Source organism: Plectropomus leopardus, chromosome 23 (genome assembly GCF_026936395.1).
Source record: "Plectropomus leopardus strain MGB_pleo_1.0 chromosome 23, ASM2693639v1, whole genome shotgun sequence".
Classification (NCBI taxonomy): domain Eukaryota; kingdom Metazoa; phylum Chordata; class Actinopteri; order Perciformes; family Serranidae; genus Plectropomus; species Plectropomus leopardus.
The window spans coordinates 12,099,861-12,121,863 of record NC_142198.1 but is presented as its reverse complement, the minus strand read 5'-3'; the positions used below and the strand labels follow the sequence as shown (position 1 = coordinate 12,121,863).

General features: G+C 40.7%; 1 protein-coding gene and 1 long non-coding RNA gene across 11 annotated transcripts in view; one reads left to right on the top strand and one right to left on the bottom strand.

Moving 5' to 3' along the window:
- Nucleotides 1–22,003, bottom strand: part of LOC121961921 (adhesion G protein-coupled receptor L3-like) — a 273,036-nt gene that overhangs the window by 32,236 nt on the left and 218,797 nt on the right. For all 10 annotated transcript variants that reach the window (XM_088073194.1, XM_088073195.1, XM_088073201.1 and 7 more), the window contains 4 exons: nucleotides 15,284–15,493; nucleotides 12,341–12,561; nucleotides 6,851–6,917; nucleotides 4,075–4,166 (listed from right to left, as the gene is read on the bottom strand). In XM_088073194.1, coding sequence (XP_087929320.1) covers nucleotides 4,075–4,166; nucleotides 6,851–6,917; nucleotides 12,341–12,561; nucleotides 15,284–15,493 — 590 coding nt within the window. The remainder of the gene's footprint in view (nucleotides 1–4,074; nucleotides 4,167–6,850; nucleotides 6,918–12,340; nucleotides 12,562–15,283; nucleotides 15,494–22,003) is intronic.
- On the top strand, nucleotides 14,348–15,270 carry LOC148185652 (uncharacterized). The gene is made up of 3 exons (XR_015775630.1): nucleotides 14,348–14,484; nucleotides 14,605–14,684; nucleotides 15,124–15,270. It is a non-coding gene; the product is annotated as an uncharacterized LOC148185652 (long non-coding RNA).

The window sequence follows — 22,003 nt, the reverse complement described above, 5'->3', positions numbered from 1 at the left end:
CTATTATCAACATCGCAGGGAAGTATAGGACCTCATTACAGCTTTGACAAAGCAAGGCAAAAAAGAACAGAAGGAGAAATGTTGAGCCTTCTTTCATAAAGCTGAAAAGTAAAACCAGGATTGGGTTGCACTAGCTGTTCTTAAATTCTGTAGTTTGAAGGTAAAGTCCTGCATAAATTGTTCGTGAATACTAGCTAGTTTTTAATGACTGATATTTGGTTGCAACATTTAAAATTAGGAAATGCAATACAGTAACTATATAACACTTTAATAATGTGTAAATAAGATGCTACATCTATTCACCTGTGTTCACCTAACCTGTAACCTAACTTCCAAGATTAACAGTTTTAGAGGGGCAACAATATGGTGAACTGTGGGTATTACTTTGGTTAATTTTCATATGCATAGATGGAAAACTGACAATTAGTGGTATTTATGAAGTTTATATTGAGTGGGAAAAACCCTCTTGTGCCAAGCCAACTAATTCTGCTTACTGATTTAGCTTTTGGCCAGACAAAAATGTATTCAAGTATGACAACCCTTTCTGTTGTTAGGCGGTGACTTCTAGTGGCCTCAATAATTGTCGTGAGCAAAGGGGGAAGTTAAATGATGTAGTATAAAGAGTGATAAAGTCTGTGTTAGGGTGGATGGATGGGTCAAACAAATACAGGACTTTCACCCAAGAGATTGCTGTTTGTGTCCTGTGTGCCAATCTTTTTATTTAAGGATGACAAAGGCATAACTCACCATACTAGCCATTAATGGCTAGTAGTATTGCCTCTGTTGGTTGGCTCAGTTAGATTTAGGCAAGAGGAATGGAACTGGTTAAGAGTAGGATAAGAATGTCAGAAAAAAAACCAAACAAACTTGCGTCCCATGTGACACAAAATTCAACACCGACATATCTAAAATTATGTACTAAAGTTGACTAAAGTAATGTACCTAAGTCATAAAAATAATTTTTGTCTGAAGTCAAGTCACATTAATAACATCATATTTAACAATGTTAACATGGTGTTTAAAACTGTAAATGTTTCTAAACTTGAATAGTATAATAAAGATTTACATTATCTTACTGTTGTGGTACTCTCCAATGATCATATATGTCATCTGGGGAGTCAGTGGAAAACTACATATTCTTTCGTTGAGGTATGAGGATATGGCATAACATTTAATTTAGGTAAACAGTAAGTTGCTGTGTTATTTTGGGGGAAATATAACTCAAAATCTTTTCTTTTATTGTGTGTCAGGTCAGATGCTTCGACCTTATTCCATATTTTTTTTTACTCTTTATTAAAAAAAGAGCAAATAACAGCAGACTAATAGTTTTATCAGTTATTCTGTAACAATTGCAGTTGGAAGTTATTGGATGTGACGACTGGTGAAATGATCTCTAATTTAGCAATACAGAAATATTTACTTAGTGAATACTTGCATTATAAGTAACTTATGGAGTGCTGATGCAACTCACTTCCCTCACTTCACAGGAGGATAACAAAACATCAAAATATTGCAACTTCTGTGTTTTTCTTTCGTGACAGATCTCATGCAAGCTGAACATCTTTAAAAGTTGCCCTTCTGCTACAGGTCATCCTGAGGTGACTGTTATGTCAGCGCGGGTCACACCGTGGCTCTACTCTAAAGCAACGCTTAAAAACCTCGGCTTGACTGAGGGACATCCTGGAGTGAATTTGTGATGGAAAAACACAGCACGGTCTGACATGTTGCAGCTTTAGCATGCTACATCATGCTCGCAGAAGATTGTTTTTTTATGTGTGTATCACTGTGCTGAGAGGAGCAGGGCAGACAGGGCCACTGTGCTGAGACACAACCAGTGATGTGATGCCACCAGAAAAAAAAAAAACAGCCACAGCTCCAGCCATAAAGTAGACTAATGTGTCCAGAGTGGCTTAAAAAAAGGGAGGCAGACAGCAAAAACAGAGCAGAGACCCTTATCCATCATAGCAAACGGGCGGCAAAACAACTTTACACCATCTGTAGAACGAGTCTGTCCTGACACCAGGTAGCTGGAGCTTTTGTCAAATACAATGACCGAAAATGCTGTGTCATTCTTCAGGGTAAAGGGACCTTAAAACCAACTTTTAAAACTCTTTATTAGCTAGCGTCTAGCCAGAGCTCAGGATGAAACTTTTAGGAGAGTAACTGAACTGACGTGTGGAGTTTAATGCAAAATGTTTTAGTGCCTAAACCTCTTCCCCGCCATGGGGATGCATGTGTTCCCGTCTGACATTACTGTCTTTTGGAGGCTGTAGCAGGCTGAATTTTGGTACCAACCTAGCTTGTTGAGAAAAAGGTTAAATAGCGCGTCAAAATTTTCACACAGGGTTCCTTGACCTCTCGCCTCAAGATATGTGAATGAGTTCGATGTATAATAAGTCTTACCCTTTGCAGATATCTCTACTTTATGCTAGTCCAATGCAGTTTTGGGGTAAAATGACTGAAAAGCTGAGACTCTTGTGGATTTAATGAGCCCAATTTTCTTCATGTGAAATGTTAGCCCCCACAGTAGCCATTTAATTGTAATGAGACAATTTTTTAAAAGGAAATCATTGTTTAAAATGACCTACCCCTACGATCATTATAACCTCATGGAACTTTACAACCACAAAGTAGAAACCATAAGGCACTCACAGTATGTATGCCTTTTAAAGTTATACTACACGAAATCTGTGTAAGAAATGTTATGAAACCCAAAATCGGTGCAAGAACTTATGAGACATAATTGGGCAAGAGAATGGCTATCATATATGTCCATCATGTCCAAAGCCCGAAGTTATGAGTCACACATACTTATGACTTAAAAACTTGACGATGCTGAGCAGCATCTCAAATTAATCCTCAGGTTCCAAGCCATTAAAGGACGTTTTCAGACATAGTGTTGACCTCCTATCTCCCTCTAAATCCCCTCTGTCATCCCTAAAAAAAGCCTTTTGGAGGGAGGGGTGGAGTGGAGGAGTTTCAAGTTGCACTAATCAATATCTTTACAGTGACAATGGATCATATGACAGCTGCATTTATTATCTCGCAACACTAATGTTACTGCTTGATGGATTAAAAAAGTGAAACTATTTGACTTTTCCATCATACTGAAATGGGTTTACACCCAAATGACAAAAACACAAGCAGCTTACTAATAAAAACGATAAAACATTTAACCACTAGTATGGTCCTTTACTTTTAAACAGACAGATTTTGCCTTTCTTATTATTCCACAAGGGGATATGCATTTTTACTGATTGTAGATAAACATATTGCACGTCCAGATGCCTTGCCTTAAGTAATGCTACTTAATGTGAAACTTTAGTAGAAAACGTTTACTAGCTGAAATTTACCTAAGCAAAACTAAAATAAATTTTATCTAGGCGGTAAATATATGGCAAACTTTAACGAGCAAACGTGTAAATGCCAAAGTTTGAATCTAAGTTTTATAGTGATCATTGTCCCTTAAGCTTTATTATTATCTGAAAGCAGCCAGGAATAAGAAGATAACCAGACTCAAACACACATAAAACACACACAAGATATGAATATTCATTGGCGGCGTGTTGACACCAAGATAACACCGGGTCAGGTCTGTCAGATTGTCTCCTGGCCTTTTCCCGTGGCAGACAACAGCGTCCTTCAGATAATGATGGAGACGCAACGGAATACCTGTTTGATTTTAACCCCGTCTGACACAACCTTTCAGCATAATAGGGGGTGCTTACCTTGCAGGCTCAGACTCCAGGACCCTTGGGTTGGGTGTTCACAACCTTAAGTGCTTTTAATGAGGTTTCAAAATATCAAAGGGGGAAGCAAGGAAAAGTGAATTGCTCAGGAACATCAGCTTGAATACAGAGTAACATCCAAATGTTGCTCTTTAAACTGGAGGAAACTGGAGGAAACAGGAGGAAGCGTCGGCTCAAACAGAGTAGATACAATCAGCTGTCAGGCTGTGTTGGCGAGCCTGTCACACTCATATTGAAACATTCTTTCCATCTGTAACAAAGCGTCACAAGGAGTGCTATTTCTGGATGACTTTAATGGATATCTGGGTGATCTGAGTGCTCTTACTTGATGTTGTCCAGGCAACCGGAGTCTGGTTTCAAGATGGCCGTGTGATGGAACATCTTGTAGAGAGCGATGCCCAGGAAGATCACATTGAGCTGAGAGATAGACAGAGATTCACAGAGAGAGAGAGAGAGAGATGAGAGATGGGGGGGGGGTAAGCTTGTATGTTTTCTGTTTCAGTTCCATTCATTTTAAATCAGAGCACTTTGTAGCACAGAGCTGGAATGCCACAGCCAGACTCGCTTTCCCACTTTGCCAAACAGAGCACAAAATCCTGTGAAACCTCCATGGTGGTACAACAGACTAAACAGAGAACGGTGAGACAAGACAGCTGCATACTTGTATGAGGGAGCCTTTCCATCTGACTTATTCACACTTGTCTCATCATATTCACACTTAGAGACAACCACGGGGAATAAGTGCCACTGCTGCTGCGTTCATTTTCTTTTACAGTTTGGAGAAGAAAAAAAAACATGAAATTTTTGTGAAATGCTTGAAGAATTTACAGCATTCATAGCATCATGTTACCTGCTGTATCGCCTGCAATGACAGCCTTTAAAGGAGCTTGATACGATATTCAGAACATTAAACCTTTAAAAACTCACATCCTGCTGAGAGACACAGGAAGTTTCTGTTTGATGAATCCTGTATATATATATTTTGAAAATAAAAACTATAATTGTTATTCATTCTTTTTGCAGCACAAAGTTGAGGCTACCGTCTTCCGTTTTATCATGTGCTATGATGTCTTTGCGCTAAGTTACATGTGATGCGAAAACATGCTATTATCATTATTATTAGTAGTAGTATTATAATAATATGACAATAATAATAATGATATGTTACTTAACTATTATTTTTTGAATGACAACTATTTCATCAATCATTATGGATTATTGACATGCGTATATAACTTTTTAGTTTAGGTTGTACAGATTTTAGAGATATGAAGAATTTGAAGAAATGACATCACAGTAAGCAAAAATACCAATGTAGGCACTGTTGTAACTGTTCTCCTATTTGCTATGTAAAGATAAAGTGGAGTAATGGTGTTCTGAGCAGAGAAAGAAGACACGCTCCTTCTGTGTGTGTTGTTATCCGATCGTTTTTTGTCATGGTAGACAGTCTACCTACATGTATATGTGAGTCCCTGTGTTTGATCCCACTGGGCAGTTAATCACTGCCACTCTGCACTGCACATACATAGCAGTTACCGCTGATATCGGAATGGCATTGGTACAGGAAATGTAGCATGCTTTTATCACACTCTGCAATCATATAGAGCTCCTTTAAGTGGTGGGATAAAATTTCATCAACACTCTGATATGCCCTATTTATAAAATAGGACACATTTATATACCTTCCTGCTCTGTGCAAGCGCTCTGTTTTCTTGATGTACCACATTTTCTATTCAAAAGACAAACTGAGAAATAAAACTTAAAAAACACGAACAGAAGTTGAGTCGAGCATGTCTCAGTGAGTTGAACTTTTGCACCTATGTTTTCCAAATACACTGTAATTATTCAGAAAAATAATAAAAAAAATATGTCTTGTGTTTGACTGCTGAATAGTTAAAAAAAAAACTGTACATGTGACAGACCCACTCTGGTGTATCTCATTATTTTCTGTTTCTCTGGAGTCGGTAATCAAAAAAATAGATAATGAGTCGAATCTGGTCACAGCATGGGGGTCTTTTCAGAAGGACTCCTAAAAAATTATGGCAATTAGTAAGCTTTCACTTACTTTACTGCGGTTCACAGTTGACATTACGCTAATATGAGGTGAGTATTTATAAAAAAAAAAAAAATTATTAACTGCTTAAAATGCATCCTTGCTGAAAACCCTTACCAAATTCCCAGGGGTACAATTGGATCTGAGCAGGAGCCTTCTTTCCAACACAGATATTCTTTTTTGTAAATTGAAGAGAGAAAGGAGTGAGTCATGAGGCACATATTGTGAATGATTGCACAAAACTGGAGCGTGAAAGTGCATTATGTGTGTTTGGATTTAGCATCCAACTGGGCAGTAAGAGAGTATTTGTATTGAGTAAGAGTTTTCGGGTCCCGCGGAACAAGAATATTGTCACATTTCCTACTTGTTGAGGATATTTATGAGTTGATTTACTGGTTTCTAATATTTATTATGATGGCTGACTGGTGTCTCGGGAAATTAGGAGCACACCTCTTGTGGCACGGCAATATTTACAGCTTGGCATTAGCTTAAATGCTTAGATGAACGTCACTCTGACATCAGATTTAAAGCAGTTGGATCAATAAATGTGATATTTTATTAGAAAATTGGGGCTGTCCTAGTTGGGAAAGACACAGAAAGTGTGTGTGCGGGTCCTTCTTGCATAATGCTTGTGTATTCGCACCCAGAGCTGTCTGCGTGCCTGCGAGGAGGAGATGGAAAAAGGTAGCGGAGTTGGAACGGGAACAAAATCAATCATAATCGCAGTGCGGATTACTCCAACACTGCATACTGAGCAGAGTTCACTCTCTTTCTCTCCTTCTCCCCACCTCTCTATCCCCCCCAAAAATTGTCTCAGCCGGTGACTGCAGCGGGGTGACAAACTGCAATATATTCTCTACACCCCTCATTCGTTTTTCTGGACGGCTCCGTGCCCGGCGGTGGCATATATGCTCAACAGGGCAGAGAAAAAAGGGAGGATAGGAGCTAGAAAAAGGGATCTCGCTGGACCATTTAAGCGACGACCCGCAGGCTAAGTAGGGTTAATGAGCAGGAGGGGGGTGGTGGGGTGGGCGGGGGGTACGCTTACCATAATTATCAAGGTTGCTGGTCCTATGAAACTCCAAATGAAGTAGGTGTCCAGGCGAAGCCAGCAACTGCAATGAAAGAGATAGAGTGAGAGGAGAGGGAGATATGAAGTGAGAGAGAGGGCGGTGAGGAGAGGAAGTGAGGAGGAGGAGGGGGGAGAGAGAGAAAGATTTGAGGTTATAGCTTTATACTCCTGCTCAGAGGATATACATCAAGTAGGAGGCTGGAGTGACACAGAGGAATAGGCTCTTCAAAAACATAGATTGCCGCAAGGAGTTTGAAGAATTATGGCCATCAGTAAGAATTTGGAGGAAAGGGGGCTTTCAGTGTCAATGACAGCAATAATGATGGGCTTTCATAGCCAAACAGGTGTACCATCAAAGCTAAAGAAAAAAAAAATTGTTGGGATGGAACAAAAAACTGTAAGGGATGCGCCACAAAAGCTGGGAGTGACTAGACTTTAGCTCGATTCTGTTTCAATTTGCCTGGGTAACATAGATAATCACCATTACAGATGATAATTTATGGATGATTCAATTAGAACTCAATTGAATCCTAGTTGTATCACTCCAAAGGAATTAGATTGACCTTGACCCTGACAGACATGGCCACACACAGTCCTTGTGCGCTCAACAAAGTGTCTTACATGTTCACGTTAACTGCGATGACTTTCTAGGACTGCTGTAATTATGTCAATAATTAAATAGCACGCTCTCCTGACCTGACACTTCATATCCAAACACCACATATAGTCAATTCTCCTTCGCTGAGTAAAACTAAATACAGAGCAGAAGCAACAGGGCTGCTGTAGGGTGGCAGGGCTCTTTTGAAATGGTAAAAAAAAGTTTGATTCATGACCTGTAGTTGAATTATTAATCTTTTAATCTCCGCTGCTGCAGCAGACAGACGCCTCCATTTTTGGCTACTGGAATTTTACAGTTCATATGGGCGTGTTGTCATTCAGGCTGACAGAGGGGGGGAAATGGAAGTGGCAGAGTATCAGCTGTAATTCAATAGCATTTTAAGTCCAATTGAGGTGTACAGTATCAGGCACTTTCAAGGAACAGACCACTGGGCTTTACAAAATGACTAAAAAGCGCTGAAGACAAAGATTTAAACTAGAATTACCACCTCGCAGTCGCACTTACAGTTTACATCCATGTCTGTGAAAACATGAATGCTTCACACACATCTTCCACCTGACAGCACAAAAGATCTATATCCAAGTGTCCTAGAATAGTCTCACCAATGTGGCCAAAAAATATGGCCATAGCTCATTTTATGAAGTCACAGTGACCTTGACCTTTGACCCTCAATCACCGAATTCTTATCACTTTATTTTTGAGTCAACATTCTATCCTTAAGATACTGCAAGAGAATGAAACACATGTACTTTAAGGTGTTCATCAGATATTGCAAAAAGAATGAGACAGACAAGGTCACAGTGACCTTGACTTTTCACCTATTACCACCAAAATCTAGCAGTTTATTGTTGAGTCCAAGTGGACATTTGTGCCAAATTTGAATAGACTCCCTCACGGATTGAGATATCATGTTCACAAGGATGGGACAGATGGAATGGAATGGAAATGCCAAAAACATAATGCCGTGGCCAAAGTTATCGCAGGTACAGAGGCATAAAAAGCAAACATATATGTTTTTACTTAGGCATGCTGCCTTAAAATGTCATTTCTGCTTCAAGGTTACGTGTTTTTTTTCCCCATAAAACACATTCTGATCACAAGACAAAGCAAGATACAATCATCCATGATATAATGACTGCTATTGTGGTCCCATTCTCTTGGAGGAAAACAGTATTTACAGCTACACACCCTACAAATTGAAAATTCCGACAAAAAAAACCTCAACTGCAATAGACAAGTTTTGTACATGTTTCACTTTTTGTCACCAAAGCCCAGGCAGACAAACGAGAGAGAATACTGTATAAGAAGTGACAGGACAAAAATTGAGTGGTTCTTTGTTGTTCCTGGGACTTGATATGTCTCCCCCTCACTGATATCAATGGATGAGAGGAGGCAACACAGAAAAAACACATATGGATGCATAAAGAAGTGAACAAGCGCAAACAAAAGACGCACAACATGCACAGAACCCTGGCAGCTCATCAAAGCACATGCTCCGAACGTCGCAGTTATAAATTATGCTGAAGCTTCTATTGTTCGTTTTTTTGCCTTCTTCTTCTTCAGATCATAGAAAGATTTAAAGACATGGTGGGCGGTGGGAGCTGCAGGCTGTCATTTCTTTTTTCTGCCTCCTCTACCTCCCCGTCTCCACTTGTGTCACGGTTGTGTTTGGCTTTTTGGAGCACATCTAGTTTTATCTTCCCTCCTGGTATGCTACTTTGTGCACTTTTCCATTAGTAACCGAGCAATAAAAACCAGAAATGTGTGCCAGTCAAAACACAAGCCGAGCTTGTGCCAACAGCTTGCACCGAGTATTCTGGCATTTGTGACACCAATCTGCAGCGATCTGAGACAGACTGTCCTTTGAGCCATGGCAGCTTAATCTGCAAAGACGTCTCTGCAACAGAGATAGTCATTTGTTGGCGTGATAGTGAGCTGATGACCAAGTGAGTGACTAAAGCAATGTGAAATAATTGAGCCAAAGAGATCACCAGGGGCCTTTTGATTCAGTCTGAAGTCCTGGAGCACATTATGTACTTGTGCACGGTGTTTGATAACACTGATTAAAGGTACGCTGAGAAGTTTGGGGCAATGTTTTGATGAGTAGGTCCCCGTTTTGTTTGGGTACTCGTGTTCATCTAATACAAATTACTGTAAGTGGTTTCAAGCAAATGCCCCAAGAAACCAATAAGCCAGCAACATGCAGGAAAGAAGACCAGAAGAGTGGTAGCATGAGACTCCAAAAGGTACACTACAATATACAAGACCAAGGTCACTAGACAGTGGCTGATAGCTGTTTGTGTCAGTCGGATACTTGTTGGTAGCTTGTATACTTTACAGTGGTAAGTTAATAAGTGGCCCATAAGCCCACAACACAACTGTCGAAACCACAATGTTTGTTTGGTTGTGCAAGTAACCGGTACAAAAATAATTGTAGAGAAACTACTATAAAAAAAGACTTGCAGCAACTAACCTCCTTCCAAAATAAGACTTTTCCTTTAATTTTCTTAAATATCTGTATTACTGAAAGAACAACAACAAAAAAAAAATGCAGATCCTTTAATGTGTGGTTTTGTTGATGAGAAAGAAAAAAACAAATTACATTGTCAAACCCACAACCAGTCTTAAGATAGTGAGAGCAAACAAGGCCAATAGTGGTTAAATTGCAGTAAACATGCTACCAGATTAGCTTGTTGGCTAGACTACCTCTGCTGATCACGTGATACAGAGGATGCAAAGTGGTTTTGGTGAGAGACACTCAATAGAAAACTTCACAGGACACCTTCAACAACAGCCAACGTTATTTTTCTGCATACTCAGTGGAGCGGACGGACTACTGTTGCGCCAACTCAATTACTGAGACCAAAGCCTCAGAATTCTGTCTTCTGAGTTTACAGGTGGTTTGATATATTACTTTCATTAAACTGGAGACAATACACGGTATCACATCAATGCTTTGCTGAACACTAGGCACCTTCACTGAATGTGAGAGGACTAAAATGCCTTGCTCAAGGGCACATTTAGTGTAATCACTCAGAGTAATTGAATGGAAGCCCTAGTGTACTTCTCTGGGTTCAGACATTACTATTTGATCTCAGACTTTGAACAGGTGACTTCACAAGCTCACTGACCTTCAGGCTGCTGCGGACATTTTAATGTGCTCTATTATCATGAGCCACTGGGGCATGGCTTCGGCTATCCACCAAACCTGGGTCACTTTTGACAGCAACTTGTTGGCTATCTCTGCTCAAAGTGAGACCACCCATAAAGCGCTGCTGCGGTCCCCCAAAATCAATTTGCGGCAGGGATACGTGCCCTCCCCCAGCCTTTGCTATTCACCACGTGTCACGCCTTGTCCCTTCCCTCATCCTTCAATGGCCGCATATAATTGTTCCACCGGTGGCAGGCTTTAATTATTCACATGATGCCAAGGCTCAGGCGGTGGCAGCTATCACCTCATCCATCACCAAGAACTATGGCTCTGCCGATCTACAAATGCACTGTCTACCAGTTGCGATGTGTGTGGCAGTGTGTGTGTGCCATATATGATAAACATCTTGGAAGCAAACTGCTGATGCCGGTCTTCATTATTTTCAGATGGGTTTAAGATTAACAGTGAGGAATGGAGGGAGCTCCTCTGCTTGGCATTACACTGCTTTATAGACCACTTTGTATTGCAGAGGAAAGAGCTTATGTAGCTTCTGCAGGAAATACAAAAAGGCAGTCTCCGTCTCTCCCCATCTTTTTGTTAATCTCCTGTCTCTTTCTCTCTCTTTCACTCTCTATCTCCCTGTTCATACTCTCTCCTCCCTTCTTCTAAATCTCCCTCTGTAATTTGTGCATCCGAAAACGCTGAAGACATTACCGCAACAGCCCCCCATTCATCCAGCAATACTATCTCCTGAAGTTCGCATTTTTCACTGTCAGAACCATGTCAATTCAGCAGTGGGGAAAATGTATGCAGCTTGAGCAAACGGTTCTGCTTCATTAAAAGTTGATGATGAGCAAAAGCTATTGGAGCGTCATCTGTGAGATTGTCAAAGCGCCTCAAACCAACACAAACAGTTGTCAGGTTGTTAGCAGGGTTTCTGTGGCTGATGCACACAGAACGGTGGGGTTAAGCAAGGAACGCCTGTTGGGTTTTCTTGGCCACCTGGTTTCCATATCAGGATGTAGACTTAATCCACAGATTCTACATTGATTTCTACAGAGCTGCTTAAGTGACATGGGGGAGAAAAAATAGATGGTGGAAACAAAATTTTAGTGGAAAAAAACTGATGGTTGACAAAATAGATGGTGAAAAAAAATAGGGTAGAAATAAATTAAATGGTGAGAAAAAAAATGCCCCGAGAAAGTTATCAGGGAGAATTTTTTTCACTATCAATTTTTTTTTTTAGACCATCAAAATTTTTTCACCCATCAATTTTTATTTTTTCCTAAATCATTTTTTTTCCTCAATCATTTTTCCACTAACTTTTCTTGTCAACCACAAGCTGTGGAAGAATTATGTTCTTGACAAAACTCAGAACAATAGAGGACATTTATTGTTCTGCTTACTAAATGCATTTTGGTGAAAACTGGTGGAAATCTCTTTTAATATCTGCTGGTTAAGTGGACAAATGCACTTGTTCCGGAAGCTGTCCGTGCGCTCAACAATAATACATGAGTTTGACTTCTCCTCATGCAAAAATGAATGTCAAAGCAATTACTTGTATACTTATATGCATAACTCACTCTCTCAAAAAGGTACGTGCAGGAAGGAAAGCCACTTCCTCTGAATCATTCAGACAGACTGTGAAGCCTAATGTGCTCACAAACTAGCTCCACCTTACTCCAAATGTACTCACACTCGGTCAGTGCCATAGCTGCGGTAGTCCACTGCGGCAGAGACGGCCACAATTAGCGCGGGAACCCCGTAGCCCACCAGGTAGAAGTAGCGTCGGCGTGAGTGCTCACTCTCAAATACCTCCACCAGCATGATGTAGAGCTGCACGCCCTCCAGGAACATCCATGTGAACGCCGCGAGGAAGAAGAAGTGGAGCAGGGCGGCGAATACGGCACAAGCAATCTGGGAAGGGTTGATGGTGGCAGACAGGAACATAAATGAGGGAGATAAAGAGGGAGGAAGTGAAAAAAGAAGGGAAATGTCAGCTGAAAACAAAATCAAATCAGTTTTAGACATTTCGATGATTTTCTAAAGGATTAAATGCCTTGCTAGAGGGCATGATATGGATTGCAATGTGTGTCATCCAACTGACTATAACCGAGCAGCATATTCTGACCTCTGTGTGTTTGTGTCTTCCCAACAATTAGCATTGCTAAGCTTTTTTTGGCTGAAGTGATTGGATGTTTGCCTGTAGTGACTGGCAGAAAAGCGCTGCAGCTACTGAGCCCATGTGGTCTTATTTGCTGTAGCTGGCATGGATGAAAGAGAGATATGAAGAAGCAAAGTCAACAGTCCAAGAGCCATTTGGAGCTCATTGCATTTTATATCGCGAGCCAGGTGCGAGCACATAATGTAGTTACACACTCCGTGAGCTGATAGAGATACGTACAGGCGAGACTAGATTACAGCAGACTGTCAATCGCATGTATGCGCGTGCCGACACTTTCTAAGAACAATAAGATACATGGATTGATCTAATTATTGGCACAGTTGAACATAACTAGCGTATTTTGTCACTGAAATGGATTCAATTAAATAACTAAAAGGCTGAGTGGATATTAATTGCGGTCCAGGAGAGTGATCTTAGAGCCGGGCAGTGAATCACACCCATAAAATGTTATGGAAGGGAAAGGTGTAGGGCCGAAGCATTATCTTTAACTTCCCAGGGAAGTGGCCGAGCAGACTGAACTGTAGGCTGTGAGTTTGGGTGCTGATGGTGATATTTGAAAAGTAAAATATTGATGTGATTTGACAGCATGAAGCTGAAATGGGGGTGAATTGAGTATTTCTATCAACCGTTATTCACCTGAACTCATAACACTGCTGTGAACTGTAGTTATACTTGGAATAATATGATAAAAACTATTATATTGAATCAATGAATAACTACAATGGCAAATACACAGTATATATATATATATATATATATATATATATATATATATATATATATATATATATATATATATATATATATATATATATAACAGCAGCAAGATATATACTAGTGTCTGACCCTATCATAAATTCACAGACACAGAAATCATTTTTTACGGTGCTCAGGCAATCATCTTTTCCCACCTCAGAGAGCAACGCTAACTGTGCCTCATTAGCAAGCAAAAATGGCATGATTGCGAGAAGCTGTAGGTGGAATAAAGCCCTCCACCATCCTGTATACATGACTCCACATTTGTCTACAGTGAGTGTTGAGCACACACACTTGAAGAAGACTGTGTGGTGACAGCCTGCCTCCACCTGCTCCCACAGCTGAGCTCTTACAGGAAAGTAATGCCATCCAAACTACAGTTATTATACTAGAAGACGGTTTAGTGTATTGAACGGCTTAATCCAGATTAATCTGAAGTGTTTACAAATTGGAAAAACTGCACCAGGAGGTGCTTCGAGGGGGGTTGAACAAATGAATCCGCGTCTGTGAGTATGTGCAGTATAAGCGTGATCAAGATATGAGGATGTGACAGCAAGTTGGCAGGTGTGTGTTTTGACTGAGTGTGTGAGAGTCATTTCAAGTATGTGTTTGCTTCTCTGCAACCAGGGGACCAAGCGGGAGTGTTTGTTGAATAAAGAGAATCCAATTCTTTCCTTTCAGCATTTCGTTTCAGTGCGCCGGGCAGAATCTGAAAAGTTCAGGGCCACTGGCACTCTTTGGGAAGTACCACTCACAGCACGGCAGGACGCCAAAGGTTGCGTTTTCTCAAAAAAAATTCTAGGCTCTTAAATCTAGGGAAGAGAAAATGGTGAAGACTCCTCAGTGGAGGTTAATACAACGCTTTCAGGGCAGCCTTCAAGCAGCCCTGAGGGAATATGGTACTTGCAAAAAGATTTTCAACAAATTTTGTGATTTCAGACTTTTTGTGCAAGGTGTAAAGAGAGTCTTTATATATTTTTTTTCATCTGGACACTTTTGATGTTCCCTTTTTTGACCAGTTGTTCAAAAGGCTGCTACCAAAGTGTCTACTTGGACTTAAAGCAATAAAGATGTCTTACCTACAACTGCCACTCTTCAGGTAACTTTTTACATTGTTAATCCAAGTCTTTGTAGTCAAGCCACTAAGTATATTTTCAAAAACATTCTACTATTCGTTTACATTATTTTCTGTTTTACTGTTTCTTTTATTAGTTTCACTGCGTTGTAGTACTTTGTGTAACATCCAACAGTGCAAAAATAAATCAATATTTAATTAACCACTATACACAGATATCTGCATATTTATGCAGAACTTGTTGGTAAAGGTTCATGATTTTAGTAGAAATGTTCTCGGATCCATTTATAGTCCGTCTGTAGTTGAGGTAGTATTATGTCTGAGTGGCAGGTAAACAGTCAGTATGAAGAGCAAAAAAGGGGGAACATAATGGCCAAAATGCAATCTTGGAACCCCCCTGCTATTGTCTGACAATGACATCGCTTTTCATTAGCTTTAATTTCATATTTGAATTCATTTGCAGAAATTGCACAGCAGAGGAAGGCTTGGCCCAGATATCCGCTGTCTACACCAGAACCTTGGAAATATTAGCCATTGCCCCCAGAGGCTTATCGTCTTTAGGGCCAATAGCCAATGGGTTCCAAGATGATAATTAAATAAGTATCCATCAGCGGCAGTCTTACCGGCTGGTCACCCCGATTGATCCCGACCAAGAAAAGGGACTCGGCGATGAACAGGCTGATGCAAAGATTCTTATGGATGGTGTTACGATCACTCTGGAGGCCGCGGAAGAAGCAGAAGGTGAAGAGGCTGATAAGCAGGCAGACCAGTGATAGAAGGATGCCAACCCAGGTTATGACATCAAGGAGCATGTCGTGGACAGGGTCTGTGTTCTGTAAGAAAGGAGATGAGACAAAGTGGTCAGTGATGTCTGGTCCATTGTAGGTTGACTTCATGTCAAAACAAAAATAAAAATATTTTTCTTACCATTGTACCCAGGACCTTATTATGGTGCGACAACACGGTAAGAAATGTGTGTATGTCATGTACAGGGATTTATAAAGCAAAAAACAAACCAAAAAAATAATCATACAATTCCATCTCCGTTCTGTCCCAGCAAGAACCCTAAAGCTTTCAGTTTCATTATTTATTTTTTGGGTGTGAAGTGCATTCATTGAACTATCCAATAAACCACTACAGAGTGAGCCACAGGTGGCAGATATGAATCATGAATTAGTCAGTGTGAATCAATCTAAAATGCCCCCCTATTGTTTCATTTTGGTCAGACAACAAAGTGGAACAAAGTGAGCAGTCCAAAGGGCAGCAGGTGTCTAAGACCAACACAACAGGAAAACAATCAAACCTCAACATGGTCAATAACTCTCACTGTTGCTTTTAGATAATTTTCTCTTTTCAAATAGTAATTTGCCACCACAGCCAGTTTTGGGCACTAAAAAGCCTTTTGCTGACAATAAATTTGTGCCTTTATGGGAGAGATAAGGATCAACAGTGATTCCACCGCAGCCATGAAAGAGAATTTACATCAGTCCATAAAAGCCAAGTGCACACAGGGATACTTGGACGGAGGTGGGAAAAGGCAACACACCCGAATACAGCAGAATCTGCAGAATGGCTGACTTCTGTGGCCTCAACCATGTGAAAACAAAGACATTAAAGGAAACAGTGAGGGTAAAAATTAGGGGCTGTTAGAATGGGAGCTTAATTAGGAATGTGTAATAAGTGCCATCTTGTCACCTATTACATGCCCTATGTGCTTTTCTTGCTTGATCAGCAAACTTCACAGAAATCCACTCAACAATGGTTTCCGAACATGGGTTCTCGTAACCCATATGGTAATGTTACATGAAAAGACTGAGCAGTGGCTCAATTAATGTGATGAAATAGAGATTACAATTTGATTGTAAAAAGAATGCATCCATAATGCAGGCATGTAAGGTCTACCGGTTAGTAAAAACAGCAAAATATGTTTAAATGTAAAACAATAACAACAGCAAGGACAATGTTAACAGTTAAATAAAAGTAACTGATAGTGAAATAGCTAAAGGTAATGGAAACAGTTGAAACAGACAAAAGTAACGAATAATGAAATGGTAAGTTAAAAGTAATAGAAAAAAATGAATAATCTAAAAGTAAAACGAAATAGTTCGCTAAAAATAACAGATATTGAAACAGTTAGCTAAAAGTAAAGGATAATTAAATAGATAGCTAAAAGTAAGGGATACTGAAATAGCTAAAAGTAATGGATAAACAGCTGAAATAGTAAGCTAAAAGTAATGGATAAATAGTTAGCTAAAAGTAATGGATAATGATATTGTTTGCCAAAAGTAATGGATAAACAGCTGAAAAATTTACTCAAATTTGTTAAAAGTAATAGATAATGAAAAAGTTACAGAGTAACAGATAAACTGTTTAAACATGTTAGTTAGCTAATAGTAGCGGATTATAAAAAAATCACTCAGTTTAAAGTAACAGGTAAACAGTTAAAGCACGAGAACAAAATGTGACAATAATTAACTAAAAAGTAATGCAAAATTTGTTAAAATAGTTTCAAAAAATAATGAATAAATGGTTGAGATAGCCAAAGGAAATAAATCAAAGGTTGAAATAGCCACGAGTCATTAATAAAGGGCTGACACTTCCAAGTACTGCTTCTCCAAGGGGTAGTAGTACAAATGCAAACACTGACAGTTCAACTTCACACTGTCTATTGTATGAAAAATATTTCACATCCACTTTTATCTTAATATTTAAATAATGCTCAGTTTAAAATAAATTCAGATGAACATATTGAGAGATGGCAGGTGGTGTTAATGATGGGGTACTTGATTCATGGGACATGGCTGTGAGGGGCAAATCTGACTCTTTAACATTGCACAAGCACGTCAGCAAAGCAGCTGCACAGATTCCCTGTGCAATTCACATCTGGTAGGGACTGCAGTGTCATCTGACAATTTGGTATCATGCTACCATGTGGGGAAGAAAAGGCTTGCCAAGACAGATGCCAGAACATGACATGGGCATGAAATAAGTGTCTTCTATATGTAAAACATGGGGATGGGCATCACAGAGATAATTACTGCACGCAAGCACTTTGGTCAGCCTTTAAGGCTTCCTAATTTCCCAAAGGGATCGTCCTCTTTTTCAGCCTGCTGGGCATTGATTTTGAAAAAAAAGGGAGGAAAAAGTGAAAGGGGGGAAGGGAGACGGGGCAATTTTACAGAAATCTGCCAACATCCACACAGCTCACTGTCATCCCTGCTGGGATTCAAGTACTATCTGGGTGGAACTTTTCAAGATTTGACATGATGACTACGTCTGAATGCTAATGAAGATCAAACAGGCATTATTTTAACACAGAAGAACACTGCGTATACTTAAAGGCAGACAGTTAATTAGCAATGACAGGCAGTCAAAAATTAACACAGGTGAAAGCCAAGCAAAACTCTTTTTAAACTGTGTACAAATCGAGGACTGACACTGTGTATTAACTAACAGACTTAAAATTACAGTTTGGCTGATATCAAACGTTTGTAAGCAGTCTTGGCCTCCTGCAAATAATGTATGACTCTGAGCTATAGTGGAGGACAAACCCAAGGAAATATTTGCTTACGTTGAGAAATGACGCCTCAAAAGCATACTATACGTCTAATGTGTCTCTCAAACAAGCACCTCTTTAAATCATATTTCGACCACAGTCAGCAGTATTTTTCAGCGGGGGCAGGGAGAGAGAGAGACCATCAACATCCACGGGTGTTTATGCTTCCTTTTTTTTTTCTCCTCCCGAGTCAAGTTAGAGTGAGGAAACTTGGGGGATGAAGTATCGCACAAAAGCCTTGTTTAGTGGCAGCTCAGCTAACGCTAGCAGAGAGGGGAACAGATGCTGATCATTAAGGGGCTCTGGTACAATAACAGCCGCAGTGCTCCTTGAGTCTGGGGAGAGCGCTCTTTTGATTTTCCTGCCTGATGAGCCGTTGTGTATACGTTGGGGGGGTGGGGGGCTGCAAGATGTTATATGGAGCAGACGTCTGTGTGTGTGTGTGTGTGTGTGTGTGTGTGTGTGTGTGTATGAAAATAAGGCTTATATCAACCCCCTTACTTTAGAGGGGTGCATACACAGTGGGTGGCAACAGATGTCGATGTTTGTGCTTGCATGCTCTGTAGGTGTGCTGCGCATGTGACACATAAGTCTGTTTTCAGTCCGCTGCATTACAAAAGGTATTGATGCGGTGGGTGGTACTAGCTGCGGCGCATTGTGAGGGGACCCTAAGGTCTCCTGGGCTAGCGAGCTGTGCAGTGGCTGCAGGCTCTATCCATCACAATCTCACCTTCAATTGGAGAGGGGCCAGGTCAGAGAAAGAGAGAGAAGGCAACAGAGGGAGAGAGAAAAAAAGAGACAAAGCTACAGAAACACAGAGAGAAGGGCGCAGAGTGTATCTACACCTGGGTGATGGATTTACTGAGGAATGATTTCTTTGTTCTGGGAGGTGGATGATGGCTGAGACGTCGCTGGCCACAATGTCTCTGCTGAAAAGTTTCCTTTAACTGAGGGCTCTGCCTAGGCAGGATGGCAAATGATGTGATCTGCAGAGCCTCTGCACCTAACCTCGCACCGACAAGCCTCAATGATGGGAATCAGTCTAGGGGTCTCTAAAGTGGGCAGACGTAATTTGCTCTGAAATTCACTCGCTGTGTCGCAAGGGCGGCCGAGTCGTACAGCATCCATGTTACTTAGCGGGCCGAGGCACATTTGTGCACATTCCATTTGTCTTCCAATCTTTCTCTCCTACATTTTTTCTCTTATTTCTTAAACACACATATTTTTCATTCCAGACGGATGCCTGAGGAGATTGCCTTTGCCCCTGATCTGCTTGCACATAGCACAAAATAAGGTTTCTGGGCACTCGAGCAGTCTGACAAAGAGAAGCGGACGTGTTGGTGAGCCTTTTGCATCGCGCAATGGTCAACCCGGCTAAGCCATCTTAACCTCACATCACATCGTAGGCACTTCATTACCATAGCACACTGTGTCTGAAGCCAAAATCTTCTGAACCAGTACTCTGAAATGCCTACGAGGGTGAGGTGGTAAAGAGAAGGGAGCGTCGATCCTTTATACCCCAAAGAACGCCTCTCAGCATGGGGCCATGAAGCCAATCCAATTAAAATGCATAAATCTCCCTATGTGCCTCCAGAGCTGGGCTTTGACTCATGAAATACGGTCAGGCAGGGCAGACAGTTGCGCTAAGGGGTAGTGGCCCACTGCGGGGAGTCATGTGACAAGTTCACCTCCGGTATGACCAAGGATTTACGATCTGCACAGGGATGAGGAACAGTTGCAGAGAGGGCATATGAATCAGGGGTCCTGGCAAATTCGTCACGTTTAAAAGGGCTGGGGGAGTGTTTCCAGCTTGCTTGGCAAGAGTTGACATTCAGCACATGCACCTAATGTCACACTGTGTTCTAAGCTACAATAACTATGATGTAACACCCAAGCATGACTTTCGGTTGCTATGGCAGTTGACAGGGTCTCCATCTTCTCTGTCTGTGCCTTCAACATATAAATAGATTTATTTTGAGCCCTCTCTCAAGCATATAGAGCATCATGAAATACGCAACTAACCTTGACTGTCCTTTCTCATCATAGTTGCTGTCTGATGGTGCCAGCATGGAGATGTTCTATAAAGACAGTGATGAATGCTACCCAAATATCACCCTCTCCATCATCCACTGGGACGTGCCATTGATTTATACTCACTGGTCTGTCGGGAATAGTGCCACTTACCAGTAGCTCACTGCCTCCCTGGGGCCTATCTTAGCACACACAACAACTGCGTAAATAATGGCCTGTAGGTGGAACCACAGCAGGTCTATAATTCTTGAGCTAGGGCTTGTGCTTTATATTCAAGAGATTTTTTTAATCTCAATGCCCACTGGCCAACTCCACGAATGGCGAAATTAAATTCAAAGGAAAGGATTCAATAAAGAGCCTCAGGAGCTTGAGGGGGCATGAGCCATTAGGAAATCTTGAAAAGTCCGTTTGGAGCAGACCCTGATGAAATAGTGGCCATCCAGCTTTTGTTATATTCGTCGAGCTCCTGCATCTGCCGAAGCAAGACCAAGTGACCCACAAAGGTTTGTGCAACAAAGAGGCTAATCAGCGAACCCAACCGAGCTGACATCGCCACTTCTGTGTGATGTGGAGGTCAAATGATTTAATTTGAAGAGCTCGTGCGGTCCCCTAAGTTCAACACCACCGTTGAATTCTGCCTTTCAATATCAAGTCAAGTGGAACGAATTTGTTTCCAATACATTTTTCAGCATCTTCAATCACTCAGAAACAGGACATCTCGAGGTTAGAATCATCAGCGTTCTTAGCAAAGTCACATTCAAGTACACCCACTCTCACATCATCACTTGCTCCCAAACCATGTTTTGCAATCACTCTGAAAAGATACAAAAGAGACATATAATCTCTCGCACGCAGCTGCTGTCTGTGTGTACAGTTTCTAATTTGTTTATGCGGCCAACGGCGCTTCTCGGCTCGGATTGCAGGATCAGTCAAAGGCATCATCTCTCTGGCAAGATATCTCAAAATTAGCAAACAAAGAGCTTGAGTGGCAACAGCGGCAGCACTCGATGCCCTTGTGATCGTCTAAGTGGCGCTTACCTGATCTTCTGTATCTGACAGATATTGTTTTGAGTGGGTGTACTTCTTAAAAGTAGCAGGCTCAGTTTGGATATTCGACTTTAATGAGTTCTTGTGAGCTTACAACTTGAAACAGATTTAACGTTTGGTAATTTGGTTAAGGACATTGCATTAGAAACCACCAAGGCTCTAAAGATCTTTGGGTACTCGCTCGCAAATTTTACATCTACAATCTGTGAATTACCAATTATTCGGAGGAACTAATTGACTTCAAACATAATTAATCCCTATGAGACACTGTCTAGAGTGTGTGTGTTTTATAATCTCATGTACAGTGTATTGTAGTTCAAGAGTTTCTTTAAATGTGTGGGCATAGCTGTTACCTTGCCCACACTCACAATCAATGTCAGGTTGAGCATGATTACAAGGCAGTTATTGTTAAGTGCATATAATTTTAGTTCTATAACAAAAGTCTGGCCTCAAAGATGAGAAAGTTGAGTCAGTAAGACCTTGAAAATTCCAAAGTTTATGTTAGGTAACTGAAATAATGTCTGTGGATCAAATCAGGTATGATTATATATAATGAATGATTGTATATAATGATTGTTATTTCCAGATGACAATGAATCACGTCACTCAGAGAAAATCAACATCTACAAATCAACTTCCCAGTCAGGATTGGCGTCTTTCTCCACTAGATGTGAGCTGAAAATCTGAAAAAAAAAAAAAACCCAACCCA